This window comes from Stegostoma tigrinum, chromosome 22, assembly GCF_030684315.1.
Source record: "Stegostoma tigrinum isolate sSteTig4 chromosome 22, sSteTig4.hap1, whole genome shotgun sequence".
NCBI classification, from domain to species: Eukaryota; Metazoa; Chordata; class Chondrichthyes; order Orectolobiformes; family Stegostomatidae; genus Stegostoma; species Stegostoma tigrinum.
Genome location: NC_081375.1, coordinates 14,034,453 through 14,053,194, shown reverse-complemented (window position 1 = coordinate 14,053,194; position 18,742 = coordinate 14,034,453). Strand labels below are relative to the sequence as shown.

The 18,742-nt window shown below is 38.6% G+C and overlaps 1 protein-coding gene across 1 annotated transcript in view; it reads left to right on the top strand.

The window, feature by feature from the left end:
* Positions 1-18,742, top strand: part of rptor (regulatory associated protein of MTOR, complex 1) — a 384,600-nt gene that overhangs the window by 154,069 nt on the left and 211,789 nt on the right. Inside the window, exons 8-9 of the mRNA XM_048554896.2 lie at positions 17,353-17,453; positions 18,167-18,311. Of these exons, the coding sequence (XP_048410853.1) occupies positions 17,353-17,453; positions 18,167-18,311 (246 nt within the window). The remainder of the gene's footprint in view (positions 1-17,352; positions 17,454-18,166; positions 18,312-18,742) is intronic.

The window sequence follows — 18,742 nt, the reverse complement described above, 5'->3', positions numbered from 1 at the left end:
TTTTTATTACTGTTTTACAGCATCTGCAGCTTTTTCGGTTTTTATTTAGTAATTATTCATCGTTGTAGAGAGAGTAGGGTAAAGGTTGGGTCATATACAAAGGAGTTAAGGTATAAGTTGCAATGTCATGAATTTATAAAAGTAATTTTATTTTTGAAATTTTTTTTGGAATCATAAATAGCAAAATTCTCATTCTACGAATATGGTAATTGGGTCAAATTTGTTCATTAATCATGACTTAGTGTATCATAAATCACTTGTTTTACTTTTTACTTAATAAGATGTGCTTTTCAAGAGTCTTTACAGCTATTTGGGCAGCATGAAAAGTACAAGTTCATGTCAAATCAAATTGCTAAGATTTCCGTTTTTGAGGTTTTTAACAGTGGAGCCCATGATTGAGTAGGGAATCACAACTTCTGTCTTTGTGTTTGTGTCTATTGAGGTACCAAAAAATGCTCTGGTTTTGGAGTCACTATGACTGCTAAATCCATGCTATCAGAACAGTAGAATTGTATTTGTGGTAGACATTGTTTGATTTGTCAATTTATAATTCAGCTGGTTACAATAACCTTATAACTATTCAACAGTCAAAGGGACCAGCTTGTAATGATCTACCAAGGAAGTATCTGACTAGGTTACGTTAACTTTTCCTGTGGATAACATAAAATGTTTAACACCAAATATGGACTTTTTTTTAACAAGAAGCATGGTGGATTTCATAGCCTGCTTTGTAGCAGCAGCTTGCCTGTGATAGGTGTGAATGATGTAACTGGTAACAATTATTAATAGTCCTTGTTACCCCTGCATAATGTAATTTGTCATATTTTTAAGCAAAGTTTGTTTTGGTTCTTATTTTCAATTAATCATTCATTTTTGCTTTCTGATTTTAAAGAAAACAACTGCAATAATACAATGCTTGTCAAATGGAAAATAAATTGTGAAGTAGCTATTGAGGGACTCCAACTGTTCTCCCTCGAATTATTTTTCTACCTCATTTCTGAACATTTATTAAATAAGCATTCATGAATTTTAATTCTTCCAAGGTTGAATAAGGATGCAAACATTGAGCATTTATAGCACCTAGACCTTTCTAATACATGTTTCATTGTTCATTTTTCAGAAGTCTTAATTCCTATTCTTTAAAATCTACTTCTACAACCAAGATTTGGCTCAGCTATCCTCCTAGCTCCTTGTGGTTTGGTGTTAAAATTTCACAACTACTGTTGAAGTGCCTTTGAACATTTTACTGCATTGACATTGTTCATTATAAACAATTGTTTGTAAGGGTCTCCTTACACTTTGGTTACATATGGGAATACAGTCATTTAGTTAACCCAGTTAAATTCTTTTTTACCACTCACTTATCCTCAAAGCAATATCTGTAAAATCAGTAAACTTATTTGCTTTAATAGTTTTCATATTGGGTGCCAGCCTCTGGGATGAGTTATGAAGTTTATCTATTGGTGAATTCTTGGTTTCTTTAGCTGATAATTGTAACCATAAATATCCTGGTTTTGCAAAATATTTTTTCCTGCCTTGACACTATTCAATGTTTAAGAACTTGGGTAATGTTCTATCTCCCTTCCAATAGAATGTACCCATATTCGCAGCAGTTCAGAAAACTGAAAGATGGATTTAATTGAAATGTATAAAGTACTTGAAGACTTGATTGGATAGATGTTGAGAGGCAGTTTCTATTACCTTACATTTCTAAAGCTACAGGATCATAGTCTGAGGATAAGGGGTCAGCCAGGACAGAAGTGAACAATTTCTTTGTTCATATCTGTGACTCTTTGGATCTCTGTACACAAAACTTGTACTGACTATATTGGATATTGCAAATGCTGTGGGTCCTGACAACTGAAAGGACTGGCAGTGCAGCTACAGCACTGGCTTCTTCATGGCATTGTGGAAAATTGTTCACTTATATCCTGTTTACAAGAGGAAGACAAATCCAATCTGGCTAATTGCCATCTCAGCAGCCTTTCCTTATAGCAATGTAATAGAAGCTGTGGTCCACAGTGTTACAAAATTAGCATTTGCAGAATAGTTTTCTGTTCACTGATGCTCAATTTAAGTCCCAGAAGGCTCCCTTTGCTCTGGACCTTATTACAGTGTTGTACCAAACATGGATAAAAGAACTGAACTTGAGAGGGCAGGTGGAGTGACTTCAAAGCAGCATTTGATCAAGTTTGTCATCAAGGAGCTCTGACAAAATTGAAGTCGTATGGAAATTCTCCTCCAGTCCTAGGCCCAATCATTATCATCATCTGTTTCAAGAATGACCTTCCTTCCGTCATTAGACCAGAAATGAGGATGTTCACCGATAATTGTGCAGTGTTCAGTGCCATGCTGAACTCCTCTGGAGCAGCATGTTCTATAGAGCATTCAGGCTTGGGCAATTAACATTTGTGCCATACAAGTGCCAGGCAATGACAGCCTCTGAGAATTGAGCCATCTCCTCATGATGTTCAGTAGCATGACAATTGCTGAATTCCCCCACTGATCCTTGGGGGTTTTGATTGGCAAGCCGTGTAAATACTGAACCTTTAATACCAGATTAGAGTTGCAAATTCTGAGATGAGTAACTCACTACCTGAGTTTCTAATGCTTTATCACCATTTGCAAGGTATTAACCAAGAGTGAAATGAAACATTGTCCAATTATCTGGCTGATCATGACTCTACACTTGGAGCCCAACACTATCCAGGACAACAGAGTCCACTTTTTTGCCATCTCATTCACTTCATCCATCACTGCACAGATGCAACTCTGAACTATACAAGATGCAATATGGCAACTTGCCAAGATTCCTTTGAAAGCACATTTCAAACGTGTGACCTCTAGCACATGGAAGACTGAGGGCAGCGGATACAGAGGACCACAATGACTTTCAAGTTCTGCTCCACACACCATCCAGACTTGGAACAATATTGCTATTCCTTCACTGGTAGTCAAATCTTGGGACTCCCTTCCTAACAGGGCAGTAATTGTTGCCGCATCAGATTGACGACGACGCTTCTGCAAGGCAGCTCAGAACCATTTTCCAAAGGCAGTTAGGAATGAGCAACAAATGTTGACCTTGCCAATGATACCCTGAAAGAAAGATAAAATCAAGATTGAGATTGATTAGATTTTTGGACACCATGGGAATTAGTGAATTTGAGAATAGTGTGAAAAGTGATGTTGATGTTGAATGCTAGAGCAGGTTTGAGCGTTTGTAGTCCATTCCTCCTTTTAATACCTTGTTCTGGCACTGCAAAAGAAAAATTGTAAAGTCTTTCGATCTATTACATGTTTCTTCCAGAGCATATTACCGAGGGCTATGTTCACCCTTAAACTTTGTATTTTGTTATACAAAGGTTGTCCAGAGGTTTTATTTTTTAGAGAGCAAACCCCAGTTTGGAAGGGAAACTGAAATAGTTCATGTTTTAATTACCAAGAACTGCAGATGATCAAAATCTGAAATAAAAAGAAAAATTGCCAGAGAAAATCAGTAGGTCTGGCAGCATCTGTGGTGAGAGCAGTGTCACCATTTCAGGTCTAGTTCTGATGCAAGGTCACTGGACTCGAAACATTGACTTTGCTTTCTCTCCGCAAGTGCTGCCAGACCTTTGAAGTTCTGTGTTAATGTTTTCGTTATTTAATTTGACTGTTCCAGTGCAGTTTTTAGTTTGTCATAATGTATCTAAGAAATAGTTATGGGCATAAAATAAACCTTGTGGAAGCCTTGTGTAAACCTCTCAATGCCAATTAGAGGTCCTGTTTGAAGACTAATTATTGCTAACAGATTATCAAGTCCATTTTAAGAACTAGTGTCAGAGTATGGATTTTTTTTGTTGTAATTAGCCAGTTGAAGGAAATGCAGTTGTCTTCAAAGTGCTAATTTGCAATTGTAATAAGTTATTGGAAAATCCTGTGTTTTCAGAGCTACTTTTTTAATAAGATAATATATTTGCTTGTGTACTACTGTAGCCAGTTTCTATTAATATCATGTGCATTTCAAATTGCAGACTACATTGATGAAGATTACAAAAGTGTAACCTGTGGAGGTGCCGGTCATCATGGATTTCTGTGTTTAACTGCCAATGGCAGATATTGCTGTCAGTTTTTCCTGTAATAATAGCAAGCCCTGATGATTTCTTCATTATTAGGACAACTAAGTAAAAACTCAGTATAACTGTTGTTACATCCATATGTGACCTTTCAGAATCTGTTTGTCAAAGTATTTTTAGTGAAATCTGTAGAGTTTACATTGTAGCTGGCATTGAAGGCCATTAGTAGACAACGTATATTTGATTTTAGTAATCACTGGGAATCAGTTCCAGCAATTAAATAAGCTAAATGACAACCTGAGCCTATGTGATTTTCAAAGCTTGTGAATATATCCCTTGTATAATTGTGTATAATTCCCCATTTAAAATAATGGCTAACGTGGTACAGAGGCATTCGGCCTAATTATGGTTGTGAGATACAAATGCTAAATACTGCAGATACCAGAAATCTGAATTAAAAGCAGAAAGTGCCAGAAATACTCAGCAGATCAGTCAGTCAATGTTATGAAGAAAAGAATTGTTCACATTTCAGATTTATCTTCTGTCAGAACTGGTGACTGGATCAAAGTTTCAGGGAAGACAAAAAAAACTAAGGGCAAGATGTAACGCTAAAATGCAAACTGTATTTCTTCATAGATAGTAAGGTATAGAGCTGGACAAACACAACAGGCCAAGAACCATCAGAGGAGCAAGAAAGCTGATGTTTCAGGTCTAGGCTCTTCTTCATTTTTTCTGAAGAAGGGTCTAGTCCCGAAATGTCAGCTTTCCTGCTCCTCTGATGCTGCTTGGCTTGATGTGTTCATCCAGCTCTGCACATCGTTATCTCAAATTCTCCAGCATCGGCAGTTCCTACTATCTTTAAGTATTTCTTCATCATTTTTTTCCTCTTTTTGAAACTTAAATTCATGTTGTGGAGCCCATCATTCCTTGTGTGAAAAACTAATTCATGGCTTCTTGTGAAATATTGTTACATCCAATGAATTACAAGTAATTAAAGGGAACATGAGGACAGAAATTGTACTTCTGTGATGAGCAAGCATTTCAGATTTGCTTAATTGCTCCAGCATTCTCTGCTTTATTTCAGTTCAGAACCTGTATGTATTGATTATTCACTAGGACTGATCCTTAAGACCTCTTGTAGAGTAGTTTGTGTCATTCTGCTAATTTTATTTTCCGTTTTAATTCCTGATATTGCTTTATGTGCCTCTTTACTCCCTGTGAACTTAGAATGTCAAGCCTGCTTTTACTCTGAAAGTTGCAGTGAAATGTTCAGCATTATTCGGAAACACCAGAATTATTTCAATGAAGAAAAAAATTTGTTCTAACAGTAAGGTTTGATGCACTTTTCTGACCTGCTAATTGTCAATTAAATAAGCAAAACCATATCTTTGTTTTCGATTTGTGACATTAAAGGTTGAAATTAACCATTTGAATGCAGTGATTATACCACCAGCAATTATTACTGAAACTTTGATTTTTTTTGTTCTCGTATCGAACAGAAGGCAATCAATATGCTTATAAATTAAGTAATAATAATTAAGTAAATAAATTAAATTAGTTTCTAGTTGAAATCTGGTCTTAATATATTATGGATGTTAATTATGTGCGTATGTAATAGGTTCTTTATCACTGTAAATCAGAGTCTAGCAATACGAGCTAATCGTAATTCGCAAAAATGCTTATAAAGCAGTTGCCAATTTATTGATCTTTTATGTACGGTGCCCGTTCTCCGCCATTTAATGTTTGGACTGTTTGCAAATAGATCTGTTGCACAAAAATATGCCATTAAATTGCTAAATCAATAGTTCCAGTAGAGGTTAAATCCATACAGATCGTGAAAGTTTTCTTCGTACCGTTATTAATTAGTCACTCTGCTATTTAGAACTTGTTATTCAGGAACTTTGAGATAGGAAACAAAATAATTGCTTTCTCTGTTACATTAGTGAGCTAGGATGCTATGAATAGAGCAAGGTGGTTACTAATTAAAATAGTGCATTTTAAAAAAAACTTCAGGGCCTGATTTAACCCAAAGTGTATGCTCTCATACTTAAAACTTTTCAATGTTTACATTCTTTTGATCTTTCATAGTGTGATTTTTTTTTTGCTGTGACATTTTGAATTGTCTTACACTGGAATGTAATTGGATATGTGGTGGTAGAAGACTGCTAAATTAAAATACTTTGAACCAACTCTATAATAATATAGGATATTCAGTACAAAATCAGACTGTTCAGCTCAACAAATCCATTCTCCTCTTTGGTGGAGGTGCTGTAAAGTAGCTTGTGTCATTTTTACGGGCTGGATGCACCAAGCAGTGTGATTTCAGGAAAGTTTAGGTGAGCTCCTTCACACATGCATTGTTCATTGTCAGCTTCCTTGCATTTTCTGCATATTAATAGAAGTTCTAGTCCTGAATGTTTAATTTGGGATTAAGTAGGGGGAGGAACCATCAGTTTAATTCTGGTTCAGATTTAACCTTTCCATTCCTGTTTTCTGTGTAAACCCGTGATTCAGCTTTGCAAATTGGGAAGTAGTTCCATTGGAGTCAATATTTATTTCCCTTTATTTGACTATGCTATGAATCTGCAGTCCAAATCTCAATCCTGAAGGATTTCTTTCAATTATCTTGTGGCCTTCTGTCATTCTTCCTCGACCATTGTCGCCTTTCTTGCTTTCCCTGTTTATTTTTTTCAAAAATCTTGCTGCTGCCAAAATTTTACAGAAGACATTTTCTAGTAGCTAATTCAAGTGTTTATTCTTTGCGACAGCATAGACTAAGTGTAGAATGCACGTCTATAATGATTTTTGTATAAGGCTTCTGTTACAGCATTAGGACTAGAAGCTTCCAGCTTGAACTGAGCAAATGAGCTTTAATCAATGCAGTTGTTTTGGCCCTACACGTGTTTGATTAGAGTGAAGAATTATTGACCAGAGTAGCAACTCTGAGTTGCTGTCAGAGACCCGTAAATTTGTGGATGCTGAAATAAAGCGATCCTTCATCCAGAGTTGGACAACTTGCCCACATTTACTATATAACCACTTGGCAGTGAAAGCTCACACCTGAGGAATTGCCTTTATATTGACAAAATTCAGAAGGATGCTTTTGCAGGGAAGCAAAGCTTGATGAAATTTTGATTTGAATTATTGTTGCCACATGTATCTAAGTATAGTGAAAAGTTTTTGTTTTGCGTGCAGTGCGAGCAGGTCATAACAACATACAAGGACAAATAGATTGTAGGGTGTTTAGACAGTGAGGCATACAAGCTTATGGCTGCAGAAGAGCTGCACAAAAGTAAGATCAACATTAGATTTGAAATTTTGAGAGGTCCATTCAGCAGTATGAAAACAGTGGGGAAGAACCTGTTCTTGAACGTGTTGATACGTGTGATTAAGCTTCTGTATTTGTATTTTAAGTACAAATGGATCCTGAGAAAATGGTGATGTATGCTTTACTTGGTAGTAATTTTTGTGGATGCTATTGACTGTTCTTGCTGGCCTACCATTTATCCTCTGGTCTCATTATTGTGAGGCTGTCCCATTTACTTGGAGGGCAGATTTTGTCATGTGACATTTGCTGATGATAAAACGATTTTCATGTAGTATTGTCTGTGCTTGTAAATTCACATAGTCTCATGGTAAATAGCCTTTGGAATGCTTTCTCGCAATTGTGGTAAGACATTGGTAAGGTAAACTACAGGTGGATTTCTTTTTGTTTTGGAGTCACATTTGTGTGGAAGATTAATTTGTTCAGATAATGTTTGTTCTTCAAGCAATGAAATGAGATCTTTTAGTGTCCAGCTTGACCACTAGGTCAGCCAGACCTTTGCCTGATATAAAAGACGTTCAGACTTTGCAGTCCTCCAGTTTCATGCTAAAATATTAATCTAGTTCATGCACCGAGAACCTTGCTTGTTGTACTGTCTCCTTAGCCTCAGAACCCAGAGGTGTGAGTTCTGCCAATAGAATGGTTTTGCTAGTTTGTAAGTTATGCATGTTGCCAAAGCAAATATGAAGAGTCCAGCAAGTAAAATTACTGCCCTTTTGGTTTAAGACATCCAGGCCACTGCAGCCACATGCAATGGTCGCAAATGATGTTTGCAACATTAGTACCTGCACTGCTTATTTACATTTAAATCTCTGTCATGGAACATGGGCTCACCAAAGCTTATGGGGCTGTGAAAGAAAATGAAGCAGAAAATTTCATGGAAACACTTACAAATGATTGTTTACAAGATTTACTTGTGTTTGCTGAATATAATGAAAACTTCTGCAGCACTGCATGCCAAAGAACTCAGAAGGGTTCCAGAAATAGTGATAATGGGAACTGCAGATGCTGGAGAATCCAAGATAATAAAATGTGAGGCTGGATGAACACAGCAGGCCCAGCAGCATCTCAGGAGCACAAAAGCTGACGTTTCGGGCCTAGACCCTTCATCAGAGAGGGGGATGGGATGAGAGTTCTGGAATAAATAGGGAGAGAGGGGGAGGCGGACCGAAGATGGAGAGAAAAGAAGATAGGTGGAGAGGAGAGTATAGGTGGGGAGTTAGGCGGGGGGATAGGTCAGTCCAGGGAAGACGGACGGGTCAAGGAGGTGGGATGAGGTTAGTAGGTAGGAGATGGAGGTGCGGCTTGGGGTGGAAGGAATGGATGGGTGAGAGGAAGAACAGGTTATGGAGGCAGAGACCGGTTGGACTGGTTTTGGGATGCAGTGGGTGGAGGGGAAGAGCTGGGCTGGTTGTGTGGTGCAGTGGGGGGAGGGGACGAACTGTGCTGGGCTGGTTGTGTGACCACTCTCTCCGTGACTCCCTTGTTCGCTCCACACTGCCCTCCAACCCCACCACACCCGGCACCTTCCCCTGCAACTGCAGGAAATGCTACACTTGCCCCCACACAACCTCCCTCACCCCTATCCCAGGCCCCAAGATGACTTTCCGTAGTAAGCAGAGGTTCACCTGCACATCTGCCAATGTGGTATACTGCATCCAGTGTACCCGGTGTGGCTTCCTCTGCATTGGGGAAACCAAGCGGAGGCTTGGGGACCGCTTTGCAGAACACCTCTACTCGGTTCGCAATAAGCAACTGCACCTCCCAGTCACAAACCATTTCCATTCCCCCTCCCATTCTTTAGATGACATGTCCATCATGGGCCTCCTGCAGTGCCACAATGATGCCACCCGAAGGTTGCAGGAACAGCAAATCATATTCCGCTTGGGAACCCTGCAGCCCAATAGCATCAATGTGGACTTCACCAGCTTCAAAATCTCCCCTTCCCCCACCGCACCCCTAAACCAGCCCAGTTCGTCCCCTCCCCCCACTGCACCACACAACCAGCCCAGCTCTTCCCCTCCACCCACTGCATCCCAAAACCAGTCCAACCTGTCTCTGTCTCCCTAACCTGTTCTTCTTCTCACCCATCCCTTCCTCCCACCCCAAGCCGCACCTCCATCTCCTACCTACTAACCTCATCCCACCTCCTTGACCTGTCCGTCTTCCCTGGACTGACCTATCCCCCCCCGCCTAACTCCCCACCTATACTCTCCTCTCCACCTATCTTCTTTTCTCTCCATCTTCGGTCCGCCTCCCCCTCTCTCCCTATTTATTCCAGAACCCTCATCCCATCCCCCTCTCTGATGAAGGGTCTAGGCCCAAAACGTCAGCTTTTGTGCTCCTGAGATGCTGCTGGGCCTGCTGTGTTCATCCAGCCCCACATTTTATTATCTAGCGTTCCAGAAATGTTGATTTTGGCAGATCTTAAAGAGGCCACTGCTTAAATTATCATTTTAGCAGTCATCAACATATGGCGAATGCTGGATATCCACAATAAGGAAAAATGCTGGAAATACTCAACAGGTTAGACAGGCATTTGTAGAGATGTTTGATGTTTCAGGTTGACTTTTCAGGAGAATTGGGAAAGCTTACAGATGTAACAGTTTATCAGCAAGTGCAAAAGAGGGAAATGTAATTGGTATTTAGGAGCATGGCTGTGGAGGAAGAGGGGAAAATACCGAAAGCCTTTCTGCAAACTCTTTGATCTCTCCTCGGCTGCCTACACATTTCCAGTGAAGCTCAGGAAACAATACTGCATCTTTTGGGTTAGGCAGATTATGTAGCTTTCAGGTCTAAAGGATAAATTCAGTAACTTTAGAACATTCCCCTGGCTTGTGATGATTCTGCTGTTACCATTTACAAACACACACACAACTCCCATTCTATTTCTTTGCTTTTGTGATTTAAACAAACTTGCCTTTCACCTTATGACAGATCTTTCCCTTTATTCTGTAGCCTATTCTCCCTTCTGTGCATCCTAGGTTCTGTGCATTGTTGTAGCCTGTTCGATTGCAAACCTTCACCAGCTTTGAAGAATATCAAGGTAACTCTTTCTCTGTAGATTCTGCTTGACCTGCTGAGTGTTTCAAGCATTTCCCACCTTATTGAATATTAATGGACTTCAGATTTTGAAATTCATAAACTCTATATAATGTATTCTTTAGAAGTGAAAACAAATCAACTAACATGTTTAGATTTGTGTATTTTTCTAAAGCCACAGATGATTTCGAGTTGTCACAAATAGTACGAACTTAGAATAATTCAAAGATTGATCTACAGTACTGTACATCCGGCAAGCTTAGTTAATTAACCTTACGATGTCAGAACACTGAAATTGGTGACTTCCTGTACCATGCTGAAGAGCTCCCTGATGCCATGTATGTGATCCCATTGGGATGTTTCTTCTGCCTAGGTTCCAGCATGAGGTTTGGAAGCCCATTGAAGTCTTCAGCTTCATTCTTGACTGGTTGATCAATAACTGTTTGTTGGTTGACCAGTATATGGACAGCTGTTTGCTTTTGGGGCAGTTGTTCTCTGAGAAGTTGTTGATCTCCTACAGCTTGTCTGATAAGGTTCAAGTCAAGACATGCTTGCAGCCTTAAAAATGAAATTGGTTAATTGTGAACGAAGTACAAGTTTTCGACTCCTCGTGCATTGTATTATCATGTAGCCTGCGCCATTCTTATGCTTCTGATAGAATTATTTTACCTGTGTCATGTATTCTCATTGCTGTAGGCTGAAACTTTTCACCCATGGCAACTGGTTACTTTCTCCTTTGACCTGAATGAAGCGCAAAATCAACAGGATGTTCATTTGGCACAGACATGTTCTGGCTCTTTTGACTTGTCTGGATTAGTTAGTTTACATAGGAATACCTCAGGTGTCTTCACTAGTGGAGGTATTTCATCAAATACAGACACGTCCTTCAATGGTGACTGTGCTACTGTGTAGACCTCTGTACTTATACGACTACTAGAACGTCGTCTGTTCTGAAATTTTATCTATCTTCTGTACATCATCTGGAAGTGACTTTCAGTTTTACAAATATAACAATCCTTAGTTGTGACTAGCCATTTTCTGTGCTTGTGATCCCTGGCGCAGACATTGATATCTTTGACATTCAATATTTTTCTTGTTCTCTGTGCAGGCTTGTTGTGTACTTAGCTTGCCCACAACCTATAAATCTAACGGAATCAGAGATAGTAGGAACTGCAATGCGGGAGAATCTGAGACAACAAGGTGTAGAGCTGGATGAACACATGCAGGCCAAGAAATTTCTGAAGAAGGGTCCAGACCTGAAACATCAGCTTTCCTGCTCCTCTGTTGCTGCTTGGCCTGCTGTGTTCATCCAGCTCTACACCCTGTTAACCTGAAATAATCAATTGTCCACTCTAGGTAGAACTGGTCTTCTCTCAGGATCTGTTTGGAGTTTTTCTGATTTCTGCATCATTCACAATTTGAATTGCTTTCTCCGAAGTTAAATCTATCTTGGTCTGTATGAAAACTGACAAAGCTTCATCCAGAATTTCAGTGATGACATTTCTATCTCTTGTGAATTCAGATTTCACAGTTCCATGTTCGGTTTTTCAACCGACAGTGATCAGTAACTAAATTGTCCACAGACTCTCCTGGATTATGAATTCTATTGTTAAACCTTGGCTGTATTAAATAGAAGTAATTTCCAAAAGATTCTGGAACAACTTCAAAAGTGTCTTTACTCTCTTTGATATTTTATCTGGTAATGTCATTTGTAATCAGAGTAATGTGTTAATTCGTCAAACTTCGGTTTTGAGATAATCCTGTATCTTATCATCTTCACGAAGGCCATCTTGCGTCCTGAATGGTCTTTAACTGACCTTGAATCCACTAGGAAGCGCATGGACTGTAGTAGTTCAAGAAGGTGGCTCACTGCATTCTTGAGGTCATCTAGGGATGGGTTATAAATGCCAGCTGAGCTAGTGACACCCACAACCCATTAATGAAAGAATAAGTATTTATTCCATTTCTTCTCAGTGTGCTGGTTAATCTTATTACTATAAAGGTATTTTAAATTTGTATAATTTCAAGTGTTTTAATCTTGAATTGTTGTACTCACCGATGCTATTTTAAATTGAATGATTGCAGAGTTTGCTAAATTCTGTACTTCAGAAGTGTTGCAGCGTTTCCTTTAATTGCTACTATTCTAACTCTATTTCAGAAATACTGAATTGAATTCTTCACTAAAGCTTTAATTTTCTGCCTGACTTTTCTGTATAATGCTTTCAAAATTCAGTTTCTTTTAATAGTGTATCTCTGCGCTGCTTATTGGATATTTTCCTGCCACTTTCAGGGTTTTCCCAATTGTTTCAAAAGAACAAAATGGTGGCCACCTGCTTCCTCTAGGGTTTTCCCACCTTCTGCAGCCAAGCTGGCATTTTCCTGCTTCCTCCTTAGCAAAGTGGACTTCTTCCTGTCTTTCACTGTCTGAAATACCAGGTACTTTGCTACACGCATTTTTAAATAAAGTTGTCTATCTATGGCTTTTCTAAATCATCCTACTGAAGTTGTGGCTTGATGACCAAGTAATGGTTCTTTTTAAATCCTTAATTTTATCTTTTTTCCTGCTACATTCTTTCACTAGTTTTCTTTAAATTTGTTCATTTTCAGCTTTGATAAATTCTGGGGCCGCCTTGATTATGTAGCTGGTCTAATTTTTTTGTTTTTCATTTGCCCTTTCACTGTTCCTTGTAGCTGCACCTTGTAGACCCAAAAATCTTGTTTGCTGTGAGAAGCATGAACAGTCTTTACACCCTTGCCTTCTCTTGTCTTTTTGCTGTTTTATTTTCATAGTTATTCCCTTTTCCCATGGGGGTGTCTCATGTTACCCCTGCAGCCTTGCGTTGCTCTAGTTAGAGCTTGCTTTTAAAGCCTCTGTGTTTTCTAAATATGGCTAGCTCTTCTTTCTTTTCCTAACCTATGGTATTGCCCCAGTGCTTCCTACCAGCTTCTGAATGAAGTTATCCCTTTCAAATGCTGAGGTTGACATTTATGGTCACACTCAGCAGGTCAAGCAGAATTTTTATCAATAATTGTGTCAGCTGTTAGTGTCTATGCCTTAAATCAATAATACACTTTATTGGTATTGTTTTCTGGGTCTTCTGAATTATCCTGTGTGGTGTGGGTCAGATCTGCACCACTGAAACCATGTGATTTTTCTCAGCAGACCACTTCAGGTACTTTGTGTATTTTCCATTTGTATTGATATGTGACACTGAGTAAAAGTTGTCTGCTGTAATTTGCTGCCACAAGTCCTCCTTTTCCTTGGCTTTGGCGTGGACTAATCTGTTGACCTGTGGTAGGAACTACACAGAAGAGGCATTGGTCTCAGCTAACAACAAGATCTATTTGGTCAGGCAAAATTATTAAGACTATATGGACCTGGTATTTACTACTTCTGAAAGTTCAAGTAGAATTCCTTCGTAACACAGTGAAATCAACTGTGAGAGACATCAGGAGAATTGCTGTAGCCGATGTAATGTTAACAATAACCCTTTCAGAATGATTACATAGTGCAGCAGTATTTGCAGATGCTCTGACACTTATCATGATACCACTGAACCACTTTGTCACTTGCGGCTAATTCCACCACCCATGACAGAATATAGAGGCTGAGGTGGTCCTCTAGAATGCTTTGGCCTCTGCTTCCAAAGCTGGATAACCTTCTCAAAAAATACTCATTTTCTGTTGTCATATCTTCTGCAAAGGCTTCTCTAAAATGAATGTTAAAAGATGGAACACTATCTGCCACATGATTGCAGAAATGTTTTCTGCACTGCCACATACCAGTGACTCCATTACAAGCCCTGTAAAGGTAAATAGCATTATAAAAGAGCAAATGCAAAGGGCACGGATTCAGAAGCAAAGACAGAATGCTGTTAAAACTTTTGCCTAGTTGGCAAAAGTGGAGAGTGCAGATGGGTTAACATTACAGAAATACAATCCTTCATCCTGACACCAACTACTTCCTGACTTCCAGTCAAGCAGCCTCTGGATTTGTACGTGTTTTCCATGTGCAGGGAAACATTCAGATTATATTGAGCCATGTCAGGTTAAAATATTGGACCACGAAGCTGACAAAACTTTAGTTCTGCTGTTATCTGAAAATGGAGAATTTAACAACTGGTATAGTTTTTCTGTTGCCTTTAAAGTTTGAAATATTGTTAAATACTTTTGTTATTACGGTTCCCTTACATGGATTTTATGACTTCTTATATTGCTAATGTGTTTTTTTTTAATTGATTTGGCTGTTTAACTACTGGCTTTGAGGCAAAAGTTTCTCATCAGCAGCTTTATCACCATGTTAATGGGGAGTTAGCACACAATGACCTTATGACTTGAGTCTGAATTCAGGCTCTGTGATCAGAGATAAAGTTAGGAATTGGCCACTGGAGTCAACAAGGAGATCTCCATTTGTATAGACCTGTGGGTAATGTTATGAGAGATCTGTGGAAACTGTTTAAAGAAATGAGCTTCCTGTATCTAATGAGTTTTTTTGTAGTCTCTTAAAATTGTGCACATTTAATTCATGAACACAATAACTGTGTTATTATCGGCTTTCATTTATGAAGCATTTGTGATTTGTGCCATTTGTAGTCAGATCGTGTCTGGGCCTTTAAAGGCCCTCATGAAATGTTATATTATTAACCCCAATACCCGGAAAGATCTGGGGACTAGCAAACTTAGATGGCAACCCACCTGCTGCGCTGATTTAGATGAATTTAATGCTACAGATTGCAAGAACTGGCTGCCAGGAGCCTGACAAGCAACATAACTACCTGCCTTTGCTAATATTTAGTGCAATGTGTGTCTGTGCAGTAATATACACATGTCAGGATTAAGCTCTTCAACCTACTGATGTGACTATAACAGTAACATTGGATAGAATGCTGTCGCTATGTTATTAGTGACTCTTGTTAAGCAGCAAAGGGTCCGCACAATTGCAGGTCACCATAAGAAAAATAGTGCTTATCTGAATTACCAAATGTTATGAAGGAAAATAACAATGAACACTTCATCCTTTTGTATTTTTGAACTGGGAGACACAACTGATATTTCCACATAGTCTCATCATTGCTTCCTTCAGTTTTCTTCTGTTGCCCTAAATTGGCAATATTTCAGTTTTGCTTTTAAAGAGCAATGAGAACATGTGCTGGTGTTCTTGCTGATCATTGAATGTAAGGAGTTAAATATGTCACTATGACACCCTCCTTACTTTCAACGATCAGCAAGTATCGTGTGTATAATATAATCTAGTTACCCGATAGTTTTATGACTGTACAACATTATGAAATTATTGATTTGAAGAAGATTCATTTATCGCACATTGGATGCATTGTATCTCATTCACAAATTTCAAGTTTAAAAATAACCAGTTTGTGTCCTGGGAATTCCAAAGTGAACAGATTTTGTATGATCAGCAGCTGCTGTGATGTTGGTTAGCAGTTTTTTTCTATCACTCAAGGTGCCCCAGGCAAAAGAATTTGCTGGAGTTCAGATTGAGTCACAATTTTAAAGCTTAATTTTTGGTTTGTAGTTTGAACAAGTCGCAGATGCAACAATATCAAAGAATGAGATGTGTCCCATGGAATTAATGTCAAGATTTGTTGTCTTCAGAAAGACAGTACTCAGTCTGGCAGGCAGTCTATAGTTGGACTACCCATTTGTCATGCTTGAGGTGGTTTGAGAGCAAGTTTAAGAGCAACTTTAAGATTTGACACAGTAGATTTGCTCATACCTGCTTCAGTACTCAAATTAGTAATGCCATTTCTTAGTACAAGTGAGTACCAATAATGAGGTGTACTGTTTGATCTGGAGAAGGTAGTTGCAGTGTTACTTCAATGCAGACATTTGATGTAATTGCAGCTGTGATTGCTGGACAGCCAGCCAAAATACTGACCTTGCAATCGTGACAGCAAGTAAGTTTCTTGTCAATTCTTTTGGTTTGTGCTGAGTTGGCAAATTCCAACCTGTGTAACTATTCGGATATGGTAAAAGACCTGAGTGGTCCAAGCCACAGAGGATAAAACATAGTACTTTCCCTAATGCTATTGCTAACAGAACTCTTTGCAATGCATTTCTGTTGTGACATAAGCTCACCAGTGCCTTGTTCAAGGAACCATTTCTGTTTATTGTCTGGGTGATGAATGCATGATTGTGACCTTGAAAAAATGAGCAGCTGCTGCCAGTGTCTGACAAGTGCTTCCAGCAAAGGGTCACTGGTAGCAATCAGAATGTCTTCCTGATAAATTTACTTGTCTTTTTTTTTAAATCCACTCCCTAAATTTATTAGAACTACTTGCATCAGCTGGCTAGGATTGACCAGCATATTACTGAACTGGATTAGAATGAATAACTCTTCGATTTGACATGGCTCAGTATAACATCATGTTATACAGGAGAAAATGTATTAAGCATCTTCTCAGTTTAAGAAAGTAAATTCCATTCTAAAACTGTGATTTCTGCAGAGTACAATACTTTAGTTATAATACTGTTATCCTTTCTTACAAAGAAAAATTGTCTATTCGGGGCTCAGGCGGCTTTTCCGCATTTTTCCCAAAGGTTTGGTTTGATTATCTTTTGCTCCCTTCGGCATTCAATATTAATTCAAAAAGGCATTTTTGGGTTTCTTCACATAATGGCAGAGTTGGATTTATTACATAGCATGTTACACATGTCAGAAGTACAGAAATAATATAAATAGTTGTATACAAATGAAAGCAAGTTATTGGAATACCTATCTACTTGTGTCTTCGATTTTTGATTCTTGTTTTTGAATTTTTAAAGCTTATGCCCCTAGTTAAACCTACTGGTAGAAAGACATGGCTTACCAAGTCATCTGCTGTACTTCTATAATCTGACTGAGAGTGCAATATATCCCGGCTATCCTTTTTTAAAAATGCTTATTACTACCATTTTTCTTTTTCAATATAGAATTCCAGGAAGACTTAATGACAGGCGAACTCCCCTTGGAGAACTCAATTGGATTTTTACAGCCATAACGGACACCATAGCTTGGAATGTATTACCAAGAGGTAAGAAATCTACTATAATCTTCGGTGGGCTAGCTAAGTCAGCTGCTTCCAGTTCATTGCCAATGCTGCTTCTGTATGAAGTGATTTGTTAGGAGTTGGCATGTTTATTCCTCAATTGTAGTTACTGCTCATAAGGTTCATTCCATCTCGCAGTGGGCAAGCATGAATTAGATGTTGACTGATATCCATGCAGCATTTGCTCGAGTGAGGACTGTGGCTGTTGTCTTGTTAATGCTGATATCCATTATGGCAGTTTTGCGAGATGCGAGTTATTTTCAGTTCCCCTTCAATCATATATGACCTTAGAGTTGAACTTCACAAACAGTGAGCTGACTAATAGACACAATCTTCTTGGCGTCAGTATTTTCATTACTCTAGGCATCATCAGCTTGGTATTTCTCAGTAAATGAAATTGTAAACTATGGTATTCAAGTTGTACAATTAGCTAGCAAAAAGTCAGTTTACTGCTTTCACTCCTGTTATTTAAATAGTTTAATAACTATTTTTAGATGCTTGAAAAAGTTAGTGGCAAAACTGAGGAAATGTTTTCCCTGTACACTTGTTCAGCCTTTGGTTTTTAAGTGTTCTCATGGATCTTTGTACAATTTATTTTTTAATGTTTTACCACAGATAAAAATCATCTTGCTAGTCCGAACATTTATGTAAATTTATTCCATGTTAACATCAGTATAATTATGACTTTGTTTCTACAGATCTCTTCCAAAAATTATTTAGGCAAGACTTGTTGGTTGCCAGTTTATTCCGGAACTTTCTCTTGGCTGAAAGGATCATGAGGTCATATAACTGTACCCCTGTCAGTAGTCCTCGGCTGCCCCCAACATACATGCATGCTATGTGGTGAGTAAGCTGTGACTCTTCTGAAGTCCGAATGTTAACATTTCAGCCCAATGTTGTTGGCTAATTTGAAAGTGAACCACACTCTTGTAGACCTGAAAAGGTTGAACGTGCAAGTTGTTAACAAAAAAAACACACAATGTAGCTGAAGATCATATGTGATCATATGTGATCATATGTTTCATAGTGAGTAAATCTGTCAGCTTCACAAGTGTCATACTCCAAATTTCATTGAGAACGTCCATTTATTGTCATTCTCACCTTCTAATTGCATGCTTATGGCCAGGAGGTAGTTTAAGGAATCTCTCCTGTTTTTGTGGAGAATTTCAGCAACAGGCCTGAGACTATGTCAAAGTTGGAGAAGCAAGTGCCTGATGAACTGCCTAACTGGGGTGGGAAATGAATTGTAAAATGTTTCAATTAGGTGGTTTAAC